Source organism: Eptesicus fuscus, chromosome 6, assembly GCF_027574615.1.
Source record: "Eptesicus fuscus isolate TK198812 chromosome 6, DD_ASM_mEF_20220401, whole genome shotgun sequence".
In the NCBI taxonomy this organism is placed as follows: domain Eukaryota; kingdom Metazoa; phylum Chordata; class Mammalia; order Chiroptera; family Vespertilionidae; genus Eptesicus; species Eptesicus fuscus.
In genome coordinates, this window is record NC_072478.1 from 23215001 (window position 1) to 23232589 (window position 17589).

At 55.7% G+C, this 17589-nt stretch overlaps 1 protein-coding gene across 1 annotated transcript; it reads left to right on the forward strand.

The window, feature by feature from the left end:
- The first annotated feature begins 2072 nt into the window (after window positions 1–2072).
- ELAVL3 (ELAV like RNA binding protein 3) lies at window positions 2073–17238 on the forward strand. Its single transcript, XM_054718349.1, has 7 exons — window positions 2073–2285; window positions 9896–10112; window positions 10361–10464; window positions 14305–14458; window positions 14620–14845; window positions 15458–15496; window positions 16908–17238. The coding sequence occupies exons 1-7, from the start codon at window positions 2073–2075 to the stop codon at window positions 17236–17238; spliced, it is 1284 nt and encodes a 427-aa protein (XP_054574324.1).
- Window positions 17239–17589: the final 351 nt, after the last annotated feature.

Sequence of the window (17589 nt, forward strand, 5' to 3'; positions counted from 1 at the left end):
CCCCCCAGGCTCTGTCTTCTTAGTTGTCTCCGCACAGCGGGAGCCAGCAGTTTCCATGGGAACCGCAGTCGGGTCTGCGGGCCCAGGAGTAGCCCCTTCCAGGCCAAGCACAGCTTCTGATCCCATTGGAGCCGGGAGGATCAGGGGGTGGGGAACAAGCCATCGCTCCGGGTCTCTACAGTCCGGCGCCACATTGCCCTGCCAAACCCTAGAAGGGCCACCCGGGGTCCCGCATCGCCACCGCCCAGGCTTTGCGGGCCACTATGATTGGCCTCTCTCTCCATCAGCGTGGCCGCCCGCTCTGCTGCTCGGGTTCTCATTGGCTCAACCTCGAGGGCGTCCTGCAATTCGTTCTTTCGAGGGCCGTCCCTGATTGGTCAAAATAGGCTCCTCTCGCAGGGTTTGACGACACTCTCGGACAGTCTGGAGGCTGAAAGGGCGTGCTGGGACGAGGATAGGGTGGGAGCTGCCACTCTTTGGTTTAGAGGGTCTAGCACGGGTTGGGGCCATCGGGCCGCTGTCTGTGGTGCTGAAGGCCGTCCGACGTAAACATGCACCAAAGGTGATGTGCCACCTTCTATCGCCTTAGTAGCGTCCAGGTTCCCCCAGCAGAAAGGGAGATGACTCCGCGGTCGGACCAATCGTGAGCTCGGAAAGCCAGGACATTCTGCTAGCAGATCAGCCCACCCCAAGTTTATGTTGTCCCAGAATGCCCAGTGGTTTGCCAGGGCTGCAGGGCACCAGCAAGGTTTGCCTGGAATCCTAAGTCCCAAACCTCGTTCCCCACTTTGCAGTAGTGCCAAGTGCCCCTGCATTGTGGGGTGCCAGTCCACATCTTTTGAACCCTAGAGACACCTAGCCCACAGGGTACCAGTTCCTTCTGCAGGAAGACTAGGACCTCCAGCCATCCTCACCTTCCTCCCTTGGCATTAGGAGACTACACCCGGTCCCCCCAAATCTGGGGACCCAGGCCTTTGCCTATTGAAGTCTTGGATCCTTGTCCCTTTCCAGTCTTCTTGCGGACAGCACCTCAGGGAGGTCGTACAATGGGTCACAGATACCTCCTCTCCCTCTTTGCTACTCCAGCTCCAGGTGCTGGACAGAGGAGAGCCTGCCCTGTCTTCCGGTTAGAAAGCCCTTCCTAAAAGGGGTGCCCGGAAGGAAGTAGGGTCCGCTGAGTCAAAAGAGCCGGAATCTGGCAATACTAGTCCCCAGAAATCGAGTCCGGGCCAGCGCGCTCGCTTCCACCTGCCGCGCCGTCGGGCGCCGCGAGGAGGTGGGGCTTGGTTGCTGCAACCAATGAGCGACGCCGGCGCTGGCAGCTGCAGATATAAAGGGCTGGGGGCGGCGGCGGCGCGGCCCAGATCGCGGAGCGCGCAGCGCGGGCAGGAGGGTGGGAGGGAGGGCGGGCGAGGGGAGAGGACTGAGCATCCAGAACCCGACTGGCCCGGCTGAGGGGCAGCGGCGAAAGGCAGAGCGCCGCGATCTCTGTTGGAAAGCGCAAACTCCCCGGGCCCCGCGGGGCTGTGCAGGGGACCTTCTCAGTCCCGCGCCCGCTCCCTCTTTTCATCCTCTGCCGCCCGCCGACCACTCCGGGCTCGGTTATCCGCGCGCGCGCCCCCGGGCTCGGGCCCGTCTCCGGCCTCGAGGGAGCCGCCGCCTTCACCGACACCTCTGCAGCGGCCGCGCCTGAGGCCGCCCGGGTAGAACCCCGGCGTGAGCACCGAGCGCCCCACAACGAGTGCGCGACCCCCCGGAGCCGCCCCCAGCACGGACCGCGCCCGCCGGGCACACAAGAATGGTCACTGTAGGTATCCTCTGTCGCCGAGAGGGAACCTCATCGGGAAGGGGCTAGGCTCGGGCTCCGCGGAGATGGAGGTTGTGTGTGGGGGGGTAGGACCAGGCCCAGCTAGGCCCAGTTGGGGGGGGCGGGTAGGACCGAGCCTCGGAGCCTGAGAGTGGGCAGCGCCGCGCCCAGAGTGCTGAAGGCGCTCCCCGAGAGGCCTCGGGGAGCCAGGCTGCGATTCGGGGCATCCTCCGACGCCCTGGGGGCGGGATTACCCCCCTCCAGCATGCCGAATGGGGGAGGGGCCGCCGCGGTGGAGGATACCTCCTCCATCCAGGCCTGGACCCCGCAGGCCGCCCAGGCAAACGCAGGGCCCCAATCACGGGTGCTGGGCCAGGACACGGCGTCAAGGCAGCCCCGAGAGCCCCGGGAGCCGGTGGCGTCGGATCGCGCGCCCCAGGCCTCGGCCGCGCCCGGGATCCGGGCATCTCGTCCTCGAGCCCGTCGACCTTGCGGCAAGCGGGGAGGGGAGAGGAGGGGGCGCGCCCGGAGGCCCCGCGGGCCCGCCACCGCCGCCGCCGCGTCTCTTTGTTTCTCGGCGTTTCTTCGCGGGCCATAGCATCGCGCGGGCGCTTCAGGCTGTGGGAGGGGGAGGGGATTGCAGGGCCCACGGCGGGGGGGGGGGGGGGCCATCCCGGCTGTTGGGTCCTGGTATACCGCGGAATGGGGTAAGGGACTTAGGCAGGCCCCCTAGACTAGGGCCAGGCGCCGCAACCCGCCAGGGCTCAGGGCCGCGGGGTGACCTTGAGCGCGCCTGCCCGCCCGCTCCACTCGCCCGGCTCCCGGTGTTTTTCAGCAGCCACGGAGCTGGTCAGCTCCCCAGCGCGGACCACGCCCGACCACACCCGACCTGACCACGCCCCCGCCCCGCCCATTTATGCCCCGCCCCCAGTGCCCGGGGGACCGGCCTCGCCCGAGCCCTCGGATTTCCTGTAGGCTTCCCAGGCGTCTCCCGGAGGCGGGGCTGGCCAGTTCTAGCCCAACCCCGACTCCACCTCCGCCCCGTGGAGCCACTCAGCTCCCCGTGCTGCCGCGCGTCCTTTGTCTGGTCCCAGCGCCCTGGCCTTCTTCCGCCCTTCCAGCCTCTCGGTTGTGTGTGTGTGCTGTGTATATGGGAGTGTGTGTGTGTGTGTGTGTGTGTGTGTGTGTGTGTGTGTGTGCGCGCCTGGGCCTCTTTCAGTCCTGGCCAGCACAGTGGGTGGGGGGGATGCTCAGCACTCCCCCCTGGACCCTGGGGCCCGCCCACCTGGCTCTGAGAAATAAGGCTGGAGAGGCCACACTTTCCTGCTGTGTGACCTCAAGCCAAGTCCTTCCCCTCTCTGGGCCTCACACTGCTCACCCAAGTTCAGGAAAGTGAATGTGGCTTCCTGAGGACCCTCAGAACCCCTACATCCATCCATTCTCCTCTGATCTGTCCCCTCTTTTGAAAAAGGGAAACTGATGCACAAAGAGGAGAGGGTGTGGTCAGAGGTCACAGGAGGGCCTTGGAGGCTTGTTTACTCCAATAGAGGGCACTCAGACCGAGACCCACCATAGGGACAGGCTGGCAGGACAGTGAGGGCCCTGCATGGAGGGAGAAAGGCCCAGAAGTGGGAGGCTCAGTTAGCACCACGTGGTGGCTCAGCCTCACCATGCATAGCCACTCAATGCCCTATTGTCACCGGTATCCAAGCATCTGTTACTGTGACTGAGGCCCAGGGGTGCAGCTGGGGCCAAGGGGGTCAGACACTGGAGAGTCTACACAGCAATTGACCGCAGGTGTGTTCACTGCATAATATGTATGTCAGATATATGTGCAATGGTGCAAAAGAGTTGAAGAAAGATTGAGAGAGAGGGATGGGGAGACAGAGTGGTTCAGAGAGGAGAGGTGAACAGAGGAGGGGAAAGGAGAGAGAAAAAGAGGAAGAGATCCCCAGAGGAAGAGCTGGAGAGAGGAAGGTTCCATTGCTCCCAGTGGGCATCTGCCTCTCCATCCAAGGCCCCCCTCCCTCTTTTAATTCCCCCTCCCGCCTCCCGACCTGGAACAGTGCTCCGAGGTCCCTGTGATTCCCATGTCATATCAGGCCATACATTTGCTGCGGACTGGAGCAGGGTGGGTGTGACCTCCACCAATCTGATCCCCATTAGCGGCTTAGCCGGCTCAGCCATGGAGGAAACGCAGGTGACACTGATCCCACTAAGCCCGGGCACAGAGGGAGGGAGATGTGAGATTCACAGGCTGAGGCTCAAGATCCAGAGTAGAAATCCCCCAATCACCTATTTTTAAAATTGATTTTAGAAAAAAAATATAAATAAATAAATTGATTTTAGAGTGAGTGAGGGAGGGAGTGATATCAATGTGAGAGAGAAACATTGATTGTTTGCCTCCTGCATGCACCCTGACTAGGGGGATCGAACCTGCAACCTGGGTATGTTCCCTGACCAGGCGTCAAACCCGCCTCCTTTTGGAGTACAGGACGACACTCCAACCAACTGAGCCACACAGGCCAGGGCCCCAATCACCTCTAAATCCCCTCCACGTTGAGTACAGCATTTGGGGTGGGGGGAATCTGTAACCCAGTAGGCTTTGGGGTTATCAGATTAGGAGTCAAACCTGACTATCACCACCACCTCCCCCAGTCACCCAGGGCAAGTATAGGTCCCTCTGTCCCTTGTTTCTCCATCTGGAGAAGCAGAGACAATATCTCCTGCGTTCTGTGTGGTTGGGAAGTCAGTGAAAACTTTGCAGTTGTTCTGTGCCAGGCGCATAGTAGGGGTTCCAAAGCTGGAACCTGGGATGTCCTGAAACAGGGCCATGTACTGCCGAATGCTCCTCTGGCTCCCGTAGACACTACCAACTGATTGCAGAACCCTGCCTCACTGAGCCTGGGCAGGAATTCAGAATCTTATCTCCAGACACGGGGACTTCTGTTCCTTTAGTGGAGGGACAGAGGTCCAGAGAGGCAATGTGAGTGTCAGAGGACACACCGTGAGGAGGGGAAGCCAGCAGCTGGCACATGGTGGCACCCAGGAAATATTTGTTGAATTGAATGAGTAGTAAACTCAGCCTCCACAGTGAATTTATATGTAATGATGCCCGGGGCGTGGCATAGAGTGGGTGCTCAGCTTCACTTTACTGTTATTATTTTTACTATTATTGGCCTTTTCATTAGGAAAGTGGGCTCTGGAGTTCAAACCCTGGATTTGAATTCCATCATTTGCCTGCTGTCCAACCTCATACCAATCCTATCCCTTCGTTGACACGGTTTCCTCATCTGTTAAAAGGAGAAAGAGTCCCCTAACATTCAGCACTGGGAGAATGGCGTGGGTATTCTCACAAAGAATTTGTCTGGCACATAACAGGCACTCAGTACATGGCGTGTTATTTGTGACGTGTTAATGTTAGGAGATGGGACGCGGTCCATGGAGTGTGCGTTACTGCTTTACTGCAGGTGCCTATGGCAGACCTTGCTAATCACCCCAGTGTGTGCTCCTGTTCAGCCCGGATGTGGCTTCAGAATAATGCTCCAAGCAGCCAGCCCCAGGCAGCCGATCTCAGCCCACTGGAGTTGCAGGGGGCTTGGTCCTCTGTGCCACCCTCTTTTTTTTTTTAATATATTTTATTGGTTTTTTACAGAGAGAAAGGGAGAGGGATAGAGAGCTAGAAACATCGATGAGAGAGAAACATCAACTAGCTGCCTCCTGCACACCCCCCACCGGGGTATACATGCCCTTGACCGGAATAGAACCTGGGACCTTTCAGTCCGCAGATCGACGCTCTATCCACTGAGCCAAACCGGTTTTGGCTGTGCCACCCTCTTACCAGTAATCATAAGAATCCATGGAAAGGAAGGAGGGGCCCAAAGAAGAGCTAAGATGATCCCTGAGGACACACAGCTCCCAGGTGGCAGAGCCGCCCCACTGGATTGGCCACAATCATTAAAAACAGCTCTGAAGCCTGGCTGGCGTGGCCCAGTGGTTGAGCGTCGACCTATGAACCAGGAGGTTACGGTTTGATTCCGGGTCAGGGCATGTGCCTGGGTTGCCGGCTCAATCCCCAGTGAGGGACGTGCAGGAGGCAGCTGATCTATGACTCTCTCTCATCATTGATGTTTCTATCTCTCTTGCTCTCCATTCCTCTCTGAAGTCTGACACAAGGAAGTTTGAAATGGAGTCCCCCATTTATATCACTCAACACCTCTGAGCTCAGCTTCCTCGCTTGTAAAAAGGAGAATGTGTTGCTGTCTTTTAAAATTGTTGAGAGAGCCTGGCTCAGCGGTTGAGCGTCGACCCATTAACCAGGAGGTCACTGGTTTGATTCCAGGTCAGGGGCACATGCCGGGGGTTGCAGGCCGGATCCCCAGTAGGGGGTGTGCAGGAGGCAGCCAATCGATGTTTCTTTATCTTTTTTTAAAATCTTTATTGTTGAACATATTACATACATCTCCCCCTCCCCCCGCATTAACACCTTCCAGCTCATCCCCACACCCTGTCCCAGGCTTTCACCTTCTAATTGTCGGTATCATGGGATCGATGTTTCTGTCTCTATCCCTCTGCCTTCCTCTCTCTCTAAAAATCAATAAAGGGAAAGAATGGTTGCGAGAAATAAGTGAAGTAATGCCTTGAAGCACATCACACAGTGCTTAACACATGGTAGATGCTCAATGGAGCAGGACGATTATTAATAGCAGGATCGTGAGGCATGGATGGCAGACATGGCTAACTGACCCCAGAATGCTTTCCAGCCACACTCACAAGTAGCTTTAGATCCTTTCCCCAGCCCCAGGGACGGTAATTTGAAGTTTTGGGCCAAGTGGAGCAGAGGCCCAGAAGCAGTAAGTGGCATACCTGAGGAAGCAGCTGGGAAACGTTAGAGCCAGTGCTGGGCTGGCAGTGGAATTTGGAAACACAGACTCTGGATCAGAAAAGCTCATGTGCAAAAACCCCTGCTCCATCACGTACAGGCTGCGTGGTCTTTGGTCATTTCCCAAACATCACTGATGCTCACTTTCTTTCTTTCTTTCTTTAAAAATATATTTTTATTGATTTCAGAGAGGAAGAGAGAGGAAGAGAGAGATAGAAACATCAATGATGAGAGGGAATCATTGATTGGCTGCTTCCTGCACACACACACACACACACACACACACACACACACACACACACCCTACTGGGGATCGAGCCCGCAACCTGGGCATATGCCCTTGACCGGAATCGACCCGGGACCCTTGAGTCCGCAGACCGACGCTCTATCCACTGAGCCAAACCAGCTAGAGTGACGCTCACTTTCTTTATCTGTTGTCTTAGCTCAGATCGCTATAGAAACATGTCATAAACTGTGTGGCTTAAACAACAAACATTTATTCCTCCTAGTTCTGGAGGCTGGGTAGTCCAGTTTCAAGGTGCCTGCTGGTTTGCAGACAACTGTCTTGCTGTGTCCTCACACGGTGTAGAGAGAAGTCATCTCTCTCCTGTCCCTTTGTGTAACAAACAAATCCCGTTCACGAGGGCTCCATCTTCATGACCTAATTACCTCTCAAAGGCCCCACCTCTAAATATCACCTTGGGGGTTACCGTTTCAACATATGAATGGGGGGGTGGGGAGGGGGAAGCACAGCGTTTAATCCATAGCATGTTAAGCAGAGGGAATGAAATCCTCCTCTTTTTTAGGGCACTTGTGAATAAGAAAAGAAAAACTGCCTGTAGAGGGCTGTGCTCTTTGCCTGGCATAGAGGGAATGCCATCTGGGAACAATTACAGTATTGTATTTTGAGTCAGGGATGACTGAGATGATATGTACCTATGGACTGTTTCTAATTCTATGGCCACAGCAGACATTGCTAATCAATCACAATAGTCTTCCTTGCTGAAACTGGATGTGGCTTCAAATCTTTTTAAATTCCATCTAGAAAGACCCTACTATCCTACCTGAGTTTTCCGGGGAGGACATCCTATTTACCCAGCACGCTGTAAGAGAAGACGTACGGAAATGCTGGCTGCTTTACCTCCCCACGCCCGTCACAGACAATACCAGTCAACCCAGCACTCTTCCTTCTGTGCCCAGATGTGGCTTTAAAGTTCTCGATGTGGGCCTTAGATATAAAATAGATGTAGAATATATTTTAAAGTTGTTAAGAGAGTAGGTATTAAAAGTTCTCATCACACAAAAAAAATTTGTAGCTATGGATGGTGATGGATGTTAACTGGACTTATTGTGGTGATCATTTTTCAATATATACAAATATTAAGTCATTATGTTGTATGCCTGAAACTAATATAATGTTATATGTCAGTTATATCTCAATTTAAAAAATAGATGTAGGAAAAGAACATTCAATAAAATTTAACATCCATTATATTTAAAAACATATATTGTTTGGATAGTAGGAAAAAAATTAAACATTTCTTTTTTAAATTAAACATTCTTAACCTGATAAAGGCCATTTACAAAAAAACCTACAGAAAGGTCATATTTAGCTGTGCAATGTTTAAAACATTTCCTTTAAAATCAGAAACAAAGAAGATATCACATTGTAACCCCTGCACTAAGACAAGAAAAATAAATAACAGATAGAGATTGGAGATAAACTGTCATTGTTTGCAGGTGTTATGTTTATACTTTTTTTAAAAAAGTTTATCCCAGCTGGCATGGCTCAGTGTTTGAGCATCGACCTATGAACTAGGACAGTGGTCGGCAAACTCATTAGTCAGAGCCAAATATCAACAGTACAACGACTGACATTTCTTTTGAGAGCCGAATTTTTTAAACTTAAACTTCTTCTAATGCCACTTCAAAATAGACTCGCCCAGGCTGTGGTATTTTGTGGAAGAGTCACACTCAAGGGGTCAAAGAGCCGCATGTGGCTCTCGAGCCGCAGTTTGCAGACCACAGAACTAGGAGGTCACGGATTCCCAGTCAGGGCACATGTCCGGGTTGCAGGCTCCATCTCCAATAGGGGGACCTGCAGGAGACAGCCAATCAATGATTCCCTCATTAATGTTCCTATCTTTCTCTCTCCCTCTCTCTTCCTCTCTGAAATCTAAAGCTTAGTGGAAAAACTGGGGGTGCCCTGGCTGGTGTGGCTCAGTGTCATCCAGTGCACCGAAGGGTCCCTGGTTCCATTGTTGGTCAGGATGCATGACGCAGGAGGCATTGGATTAATGTTTGTCTCTCACGTCGATGCTCTCTCTCCATTCCTCTCCCTCTCTCCCTCTTCCATCCTCTCTTTAAAATTAATAAAACAAATATTTTTAAAGCTTTTTAAAAAATAGGAAAAACTGTGGGTGTAAATGCCTAGTGGGAAATTCATGCACAAAATGTCAACACATTTGGGATAGGAATTACCTTTGGTGGGAGAAGGAAAGTACATGGGCCGGGAGGAACTTATGAGAAAGGGCTGCAAAGCTAACAAAAATGTTATATTTCTTATTCTGAAGACAAATGTGGTCATTATAGCCCTAGCTGGTTTGGCTCAGTGGATAGAGCATTGGCCTGCAGACCGAAGGGTCCAGGGTTTGATTCTGGTCAAGGCCATGTACCTCGGTTGCAGGCTCCTCCCCAGCCCAGGCCCTGCTCAGGGCGCATGCAGGAGGCAACCAATCAATGTGTTTCTCTCATATTGATATTTCGCTCTGTCTTTCCCTCTCTCTTCCACTCTCTCTAAAAATCAATGGATGGGGGGTGGTGGTAATGGGGCGATAAGGACACATATGTAATACCTTAATCAATAAAGAAAAAAAATCAATGGAAAAATATCCTCGGGTGAGGATTTTTAAAAAAGTGTTCATTATATTATTATGAAAAAACAGGTTGGTTTTAGACAAACAGGGAAACATATACAAAGCCATATATGGCATTTATATATGAGATTTTTTCACAGTAAAATCATATGTTAAGTGCTTTGCTCAGTGCTCAGGGAGTGGAAGGGGTTATTGGAATAATGTGACGTCCTCTCCCCATGTTCAAGCCCATGGCAGACATGAGTGATCCGTCACCACCGACCCCCTCCTCACTCCCCTGGTCTCCTGGGGACTGTGCCGTGAGTGGGTGTGGCCTGTTGTCTCCAGCAGATACTCGGGGCCATGGAGTCTCAGGTGGCAGGGGGCCCGGCCGGCCCGGCCCTGCCCAATGGGCCACTCCTTGGTACAAACGGAGCCACTGACGACAGCAAAACCAACCTCATCGTCAACTACCTGCCCCAGAACATGACCCAGGATGAGTTCAAGAGTCTCTTCGGCAGCATTGGTGACATTGAGTCCTGCAAGTTGGTTCGGGACAAGATCACAGGTGTGGCTTCTGGCAGGTGGGGAGGTGGACAGGGGAGGTGGTAGCCGCGAGGACAGGTGTGATGGGGCCAGGTGGTACTCTGGAGGTTTCTGAGGTGTGATTAGAAGCAAGGTGCGGCCTCAGGTGGGGTGTCTTGGGGACGAGAAGGGCAGGTGGACGAGAAGCGGGTGGTCAGCCTCTCACACCTGGGCCAGGGAGGATCCTGGCAGGTCCAGGGAGGTAGGTCATCGACCTGGTCCTGCACACAGGGCAGAGCCTCGGCTACGGGTTTGTGAACTACTCTGACCCCAACGACGCAGACAAAGCCATCAACACCCTCAACGGCCTCAAACTACAGACAAAGACCATCAAGGTGGGTGCCCTTGTTCCCCTTGCCGCCTGTCTCCCTGTCCCGTTAGTGCCCATCCCGACTGCCCCCATGTCCCCTTATCACCAGGAGCACCCTGCACTGCCATCCATCCTTCTCCCCCGCTCACCCCGCACGGGTTTAAATCTCCCCCCAAGGCCTCTGGTTAGCCAGCCCGGGGGCCAATGCCTTTGCCTCTCTGAACCTCAGTTTCCGCACGTGTCAATGGGGAGAATATTAGCCCCCACATTCTGTGGAGGTTCACGGAGGTACCCTCCAACTGGTACTAGGAGAGAGTGACAGGGGTCCAGTGGGCAGCCCCCTCCCTGCCTTTGTTCGGGGGAAATGGGGGGAGGGTGGGGATCCATCTGCCATCTGGAGCCTAATTAGGGTCTGGGAGGGCGGGATTAGGGGTGGGCCACTCCCCCACCTTTGTGCAATGCCCCTCCCCCCACGACCTCCCCTCTCAGCAGCTGCAGCTGGGACCCTGGGAGCCCAAGTTCCCTGGGGGGGGCGGGGTTGCCATGGAAACCCCTCTCTCTACGTTGCCTGGAGTGTCTGGGCTCCACCCCACAAATCTGCTCCTGAACCCTGGGGGAAGGTGGGCCCGTGGGGCACCCATCTGGCCCCCAGTTCGCCATAGGAACAGAGGTGTGGGAATCTTCCTCTCCCTGGGGTGGGGCAAGGTCGTGACCTAATGGCTCTCTCTTGGCCATCTGAACCCCGAAGCCCCCAAGCATGAGGGGGGGCTCTAGGAATGAGCTGTAAGACCCTGTGTGTGTGACCCTCTGTGAGACGGTGTTTGTTGGACACCGTGGCCATGTGAGTGGCTGTTGTCACAGAGGCCCAGCTATTACAGACTTCGGGTGTGTTACTGCGTCTGTGGGACGTTTTCTATTTGACAGGCACTTTGTCACGCACTGTGACTCCGGCTGTGACCTGGTGGGGCCTCCTGGGTGTGTCTGGCTGTGATGGAGTGTTTGTATGTCACAGTAAAGTGTGGTTATGTCTACCTGTGCCCCACTCGGGGTGGAACATGTGTGATGTTGTAGGCGTGCGCGGTGTATGACAGCGTGTGCAACTCTTACTATCCTTATCCAAGATCCCCAGCGTTGCCACGAGGTGGCCGAGGCCTTGTGTTACCCTCCTGCCTGTGCACTGGCTAGCACACTGGCCGTGTGTGGTGTGTTTCTGTCTGTCTGTCTGCCAGAATGGCTGTGTTGTATGGTCAGCCCTATGTGTTCCAGCAGATTCTGCCCAAAATAATTCTAGCCACCCACTGTGTGCCAGGCACCATCCTAGTGAGTGGGGGAGGGGAGGGGAGGGGAGGGGGCGCAGGTTAGCTCACATGATGGAAGGACCTACTCTGTTCCTCAGATGCCGCCAAACCACAGACACCTAACCAGGAGCTCAGACCCCTCTTCTGGTCGCCCCCAACTTCAACCCATCAACAAGTCCTCAACCTGTCCTCACCCCTCAAAGTTCACAGATCTGTGGTGGGGGGAGTAAACATTGTAAAATTCATAGCGTGATTTTTAATTATCATTACAGAAATAATAGCAGCGGATGTGTTTCCTTTTTTTTAAGATTTTTGATTGATTGACTGCCTTTTTTTAGAGAGAGTAGAAGGGAGAGAGAGAGAAACGGTGATGCAAGAGTGGAACATTGATCAGCTGCCTCCTGCACGCCCCCAACTGGGGATCGAGCCTGCAACCTTTAGGTGGATGGGATGACACCCAACCAACTGAGCCACACTAGCCAGGATGATTGTTTGTTTGTTTTTTCTGGAGAACCCCAGGTGTGCACAATTCATTAGAATGCCCCACCCCAGCCCAGTTCATTCATTTTGTTAGTTTTTAAATTAGCTAATGAAGTAGCATGCCCTCACAATTCACAGCCCCAAACAAAAACCAGACCCTTGACAATGATTCCTACCTTCCCAGAGGTTATTTTAGAAGGAATAGAAACATAGATAGCGGCAGAAATGAAGGGAGAGGAGCTCATGACACTCCCTGCCCCCGCCAGCTATGGGTCACCCTGTTAGCACGGGGGGTGGGCCCTTCGGTCCACGTTCCCAGGACATTGATAAACACACAATGAGATGGGGTCACACAATCCTCGCTGCTCTATAAATGGACTTTTTCTCTCCTCCACTTCACAATACTCACCACTGTTTCAGGGAAATCAATATCCACGTCCCCCATTTTTTAAACAGCTGCAGAGAGTTTCATTGTTGGGCCGGACCAATTGATGACACGAATCTAATGACCGTGCTCCAATGTGTCTGACTCACAAGGAGTTTGTACTAGAACGTGTCTAATGCTAAGAGAAGTGCTCTGAGAGAAAGTAACGTGGGTAGAACCCAATTCAGGTGGAAGAGGATGAGGAAGATACTTCAACTGAGACCTAGAGAAGAAGAAAAAGGAAGAGAGTTCCAGGCAAAGGCCACGAGGCAGGACCATGCCTGGTGTTTGGGGAACAGGATGAGGCCTGTGTGACTGGAACACAAGGGGGAAGTGGGTGGAGATGAGGGCTGGCGGTGAGGTGGTATATGGCCTTGTGGACCATGGGAGGGACTTGAACTCTGAAGAACGTGGGGACCATGGGTGGTTCTGAGCAGAGGAGTGAGGTGACCTGGCTCAGATGTCCTCCGTGCTCTCTGGCTGCTGTGTGGGGAACAGCCGTGAGAGGTGAGGCTGGGAGTGGGGACCAGGGCAGACAACTACGTACTGGTTGGGGTTAGCAATGGTGGGTTCCGGTCCAAAGTGGGGAGATGAAAGTGGGAGGAAGGCCCTGCTGGGTGGCTCAGTTGATTGGAGTGTCGTCCCATACACCAAAAAGTGGTGGGTTTGATCCCCGGTTGGGGTGCATGCAAAAGGCAACTAATCGATGTTTCACTCTCGTATGGATGTGTCTTCCTCTCTCTCTCAAATCAGTTTTTTAAAAAATCTATTTTTATTGATTTCAGAGAGGAAGGGAGAGGGAGAGAGAGAATAGAAACATCGATGATGAGAGAGAATCATTGATCGCACGTCCCCTACTGGGGATGAGTCCTGACCGGAATCGAGCCATGACCTCTTGGTTCCTAGGTCAGCGCTCAACCACCAAGTCACGTCAACCAGACTCTAAAATCAATTTTTAAAAAGCATGTCCTCGGGTGAGGATTAAAAAAAAATAAAGTAGGAGGAAGTATGCAGATTCTGGGTCATGAGAAGTAAAGCCAACAGGACGGATGGGGGATCAGATGTGGGTGTAAAAGCCAGAGAGGCGTCAAGGACAGCTGAGGCGGGGTCCTGAGCACCCGGGACAGAGCTGCCATTAGAGTCGGGGCAAGTTGGGGGAAGTCGGGAGCCTGGAGGCAGGTGTCACAGGTGTGGAGATGAGGGGCCAGAATTGTGCTGAGGACGGACATTTGCGAGTCGTCAGGTTTGAGTTGGTGGCTAAAGACCTGAGCGACTCAGGGGCCCTGGGCAGTTGGGAAAACAAGGGGTCACAAGAGCCCACTTTCCAAAGGAGTGGGAGGCGTTGATGCTGACTGACGTCCAGCCTCAGGGCGTGAACTGGGGTGCGAGAGTCCCTGAGGTCTTTAGGGAGACGTGACCCCAGGTGTGTGGCTCCTTTGACCTCAGGTGTCAAGTCCCCCCATCACCATGCAGACAGGGCCATGGCCAGGCCTCCCCCCACCCCCAAGCCCCGGTGGCCACAACCACCGTGACTCCTCACGAGGTATTTGTTGAGTGAACAGATGAGGCATTTCTGCGACTCCGTGGTGGTTCTGACGTGGCCTCTCTCTCCCTTCCTGCGAAACGGGTCTTCCCCTCACACCTGTCGCCTGACCCTCCCCAGGTGTCCTATGCCAGGCCCAGCTCTGCATCCATTCGGGATGCCAACCTGTACGTCAGCGGGCTCCCCAAGACCATGAGCCAAAAGGAAATGGAGCAGCTCTTCTCCCAATACGGCCGAATCATCACTTCCCGCATCCTGGTGGACCAGGTCACAGGTCAGGTCGCCAGGGAGGGTGCACCTGGTGAGGGCGCTGGGTGGAGGCACCGAGGCGCGGCCACAACGGAGGAAGGGGAATGGCAGGGCGGGAATGAGGGGAGCAGGAGGGGATCGCGTGGGAGGAGGCCGGGTCCTCATGACACCCTGGCTCCCTGGCAGGTGTGTCTCGGGGTGTGGGGTTCATCCGCTTTGACAAGAGGATTGAGGCCGAGGAGGCCATCAAAGGACTGAATGGGCAGAAGCCACTGGGTGCAGCCGAGCCCATCACGGTCAAGTTTGCCAACAACCCAAGTCAGAAGACGGGGCAGGCCCTGCTGACGCACCTTTACCAGTCATCGGCCCGGCGCTACGCAGGCCCCCTGCACCATCAGACACAGCGCTTCCGGTGAGCGCCCCGTCACCCCAGACCCCGGGCCTGCAGGGCGAGGGGCACCAGCACAGGCCCAGGTGCCGGGGCCTCAGGGAGCACGGGGCACTCCGAGCGGCGTTATCCGCGTTAGGTTAGAACCACCTGCCAGGTCCAGCTCTAACTGCCCCCTGGCATGTGACTCCCGCTGTCTGCCTCCGTTTCCTCACGCACATTTCCTGAGCGCGTACTGCGTGCCAGGCACACGCCTTTATCCTGCACTGCAGCCCCGTGAGAATGCAGCCTGTCTTGTCCCAGTCGACGGATGGGGACCCTGAGGCTCAGAGAGGCATGGTCACTGGCCCTGCCCCGCCTCGTGGTGAAGGGATCAAACCTTCGTGTCTGGGGACCTGAGCCCTACAGGGTGTGGCAGCCGCGGGAGAGGGAGGGAGAGGATGTGGCAGGGCAGGCGAGAGGCGGTGCCAGAGCGACCACGGTCCGTGCCAGGCGGCGTCCAGCCGGGCAGGCGGCGGGGGCAGGGCTGGCACTGCTGGCCTGCGCGGTGGGGGCGGGGAGGGCAGGCTGCCTGGCCTGCATCACAGCCGGGGCCGCGCCTGGAGGCCACCGTGACCCCCCCCTTCTGCTCCACAGGCTGGACAACTTACTCAACATGGCCTACGGAGTCAAGAGGTAACAGTGCCCCCACCCCACTGCCCCCAGCCCCTCGCTGTCCCTCCTCGGACCCTTGCCCCGATGGAACCTCCACCTCACCCCCAGGACTGCCAGCTTAGCCGTGTCTGCACTGTCGGGGAGTAGCACGCCCGTTAGACTTGGGGGCTGTGGAGCCTGGTAAATGCCTCAAGAGCTACTATAGCATTTGGGCCCAGGGCCTCTGCAGCCCAGGGAAAGGTGGGCAGTGCTGCCACGCCCCCGGCTCCCGTCCAGCCCGAGTTCCACCTGCCACTGCCGGTGGTCCTTGCTGAGGGTCACATCTGCCCCTCTGCCCTGTGGTCGGGGAGGGTCCTCAGGGCCCCATGACATTGTCCACATCCCTGACCCTGTGAGCGTCCTGAGCGCACGCTGAGGACTGGCCCTGGCTGGCGGCTGGTCCCCACGGAGATGGAATGGTATTGAGCACAGTGCTTGGCACGTAGTGAGCGCTCAATAAAGGTAGCTGCTCTGAAGATTATTGTTACTGTTATTGATTATCTCAGTCTAGTGGGAAAGGAGACAGATGCACAGTGATCAGGGAGGTGGAGTGGGCAGACGGGTGATGGGGACCCAGAGGGGCCCGAGCCATCGGAGGCAATAGCGGGGAAGCCGAGTTCCTGGCAGCAGGAATGGCCTGGGCGAGGCCTGGGCGAGGGAGTGAGCAGTTAGTTCCAAAGGCTCCGATTGGATGGCTCAGGCTCCGGCCCCGCCCAGTTGCGTGGAGCCACTTGCCCGCTGTGTACTAGGTCCTGTTCTGGGCTGGGGCCCCACAGAAAACAAAACCCTTTAGGGAAGAGGGAGCCGATAGCAAATACACAGTTTAACTAGGAAACAGGCAGAGAGGGACGGGGAGGAGGGGGCCTCCTTATGGCTCAGGAGGCTCCGAAGGGGGTGATGGTTGTGCTTAGCCCCGAATAGCAGGAGGCAGGCGCTTAAGGGGCTACATCACCCCTGGGCTCCCGGCGCTGCCCTTCTGGGTGGCCAGCAGGACAGAGGGGACAACATGGCAGGGTCAGGATGGGGTCAGAGAGGGAGCCAGGGCAGGAGTTGGGTGGGAAGATGTGGCTAGGGGTGTGGGGAAGTAGGGTCAACAGAGCCAAGGACCAAGTAGGGCCAGAGGTCATGGGGTCAGGATTAGTTCAGGGCTCAGGGCAGGATCAGAGGTTAGGAGCAGGGACAGGTCAGGGTGAAGAGTGGGGGATGGGGTTGAAGGTGGGATTACAGATGGAGGTGACAGCAGGGTCAGGACAATGCAAGGCTCACCAGAGTCCCAGGGTCAAGGCACCATCAGACGTCATGGCAGTATCAGAGGTCACAGGTCGGGGGCATGCCGGGGGTCAGGGCAGAGCCCGCGTGACCCCCAAAGTAGTCCCCTGTCGCTCATCGCCAGGTTCTCGCCCATCGCCATCGACGGCATGAGCGGCCTGGCGGGCGTGGGCCTGTCGGGGGGTGCCACGGGCGCTGGCTGGTGCATCTTCGTGTACAACCTGTCTCCGGAGGCGGACGAGAGCGTGCTGTGGCAGCTGTTTGGGCCCTTCGGGGCGGTCACCAACGTCAAGGTCATCCGCGACTTCACCACCAACAAGTGTAAGGGCTTCGGCTTTGTCACCATGACCAACTACGACGAGGCGGCCATGGCCATCGCCAGCCTCAATGGCTACCGCCTGGGCGAGCGCGTGCTGCAGGTGTCCTTCAAGACCAGCAAACAGCACAAGGCCTGAGCCACCGCCGCCCTCCCCACCCTCCCCGGGCAGCAGAGAGAGAGAGAGAGAGAGAGAGAGAGAGAGAGAGAGAGAGAGTGGGAGGGAGAAGGGGCCCGAGAGAGACAGCGCAGGCAGACCACGGACAGCACGAGGCCCCACACCCCTGCGAAGCCACAGGGTGAGCACTCGGGCTGGGAGGGTCTGCGGGGAATGGGGGTGCCTGGGGTCCCCCACCCGTCCTCCTGCCCCTACCCCAGGCTGGGCTGTTCACTCTCTCGTCTTGGTTTTGTTCATGGAGATGATTTTTGTTTCTTTTTTCGGCTGAAAAGAAAGCAGAGATGTGCCCCCACCCAACCGTCAACCAGCTGC

Excerpts from the sequence above, each read along its gene's own strand:
- ELAVL3 (XM_054718349.1), top strand. The coding sequence starts at position 2,073 with ATGCCGAATGGGGGAGGGGCCGCCGCGGTGGAGGATACCTCCTCCATC. Across the intron at positions 10,465-14,304 it reads TACAGACAAAGACCATCAAG|GTGTCCTATGCCAGGCCCAG; the intron begins GTGGGTGCCCTT and ends GACCCTCCCCAG. Across the intron at positions 15,497-16,907 it reads ATGGCCTACGGAGTCAAGAG|GTTCTCGCCCATCGCCATCG; the intron begins GTAACAGTGCCC and ends GCTCATCGCCAG.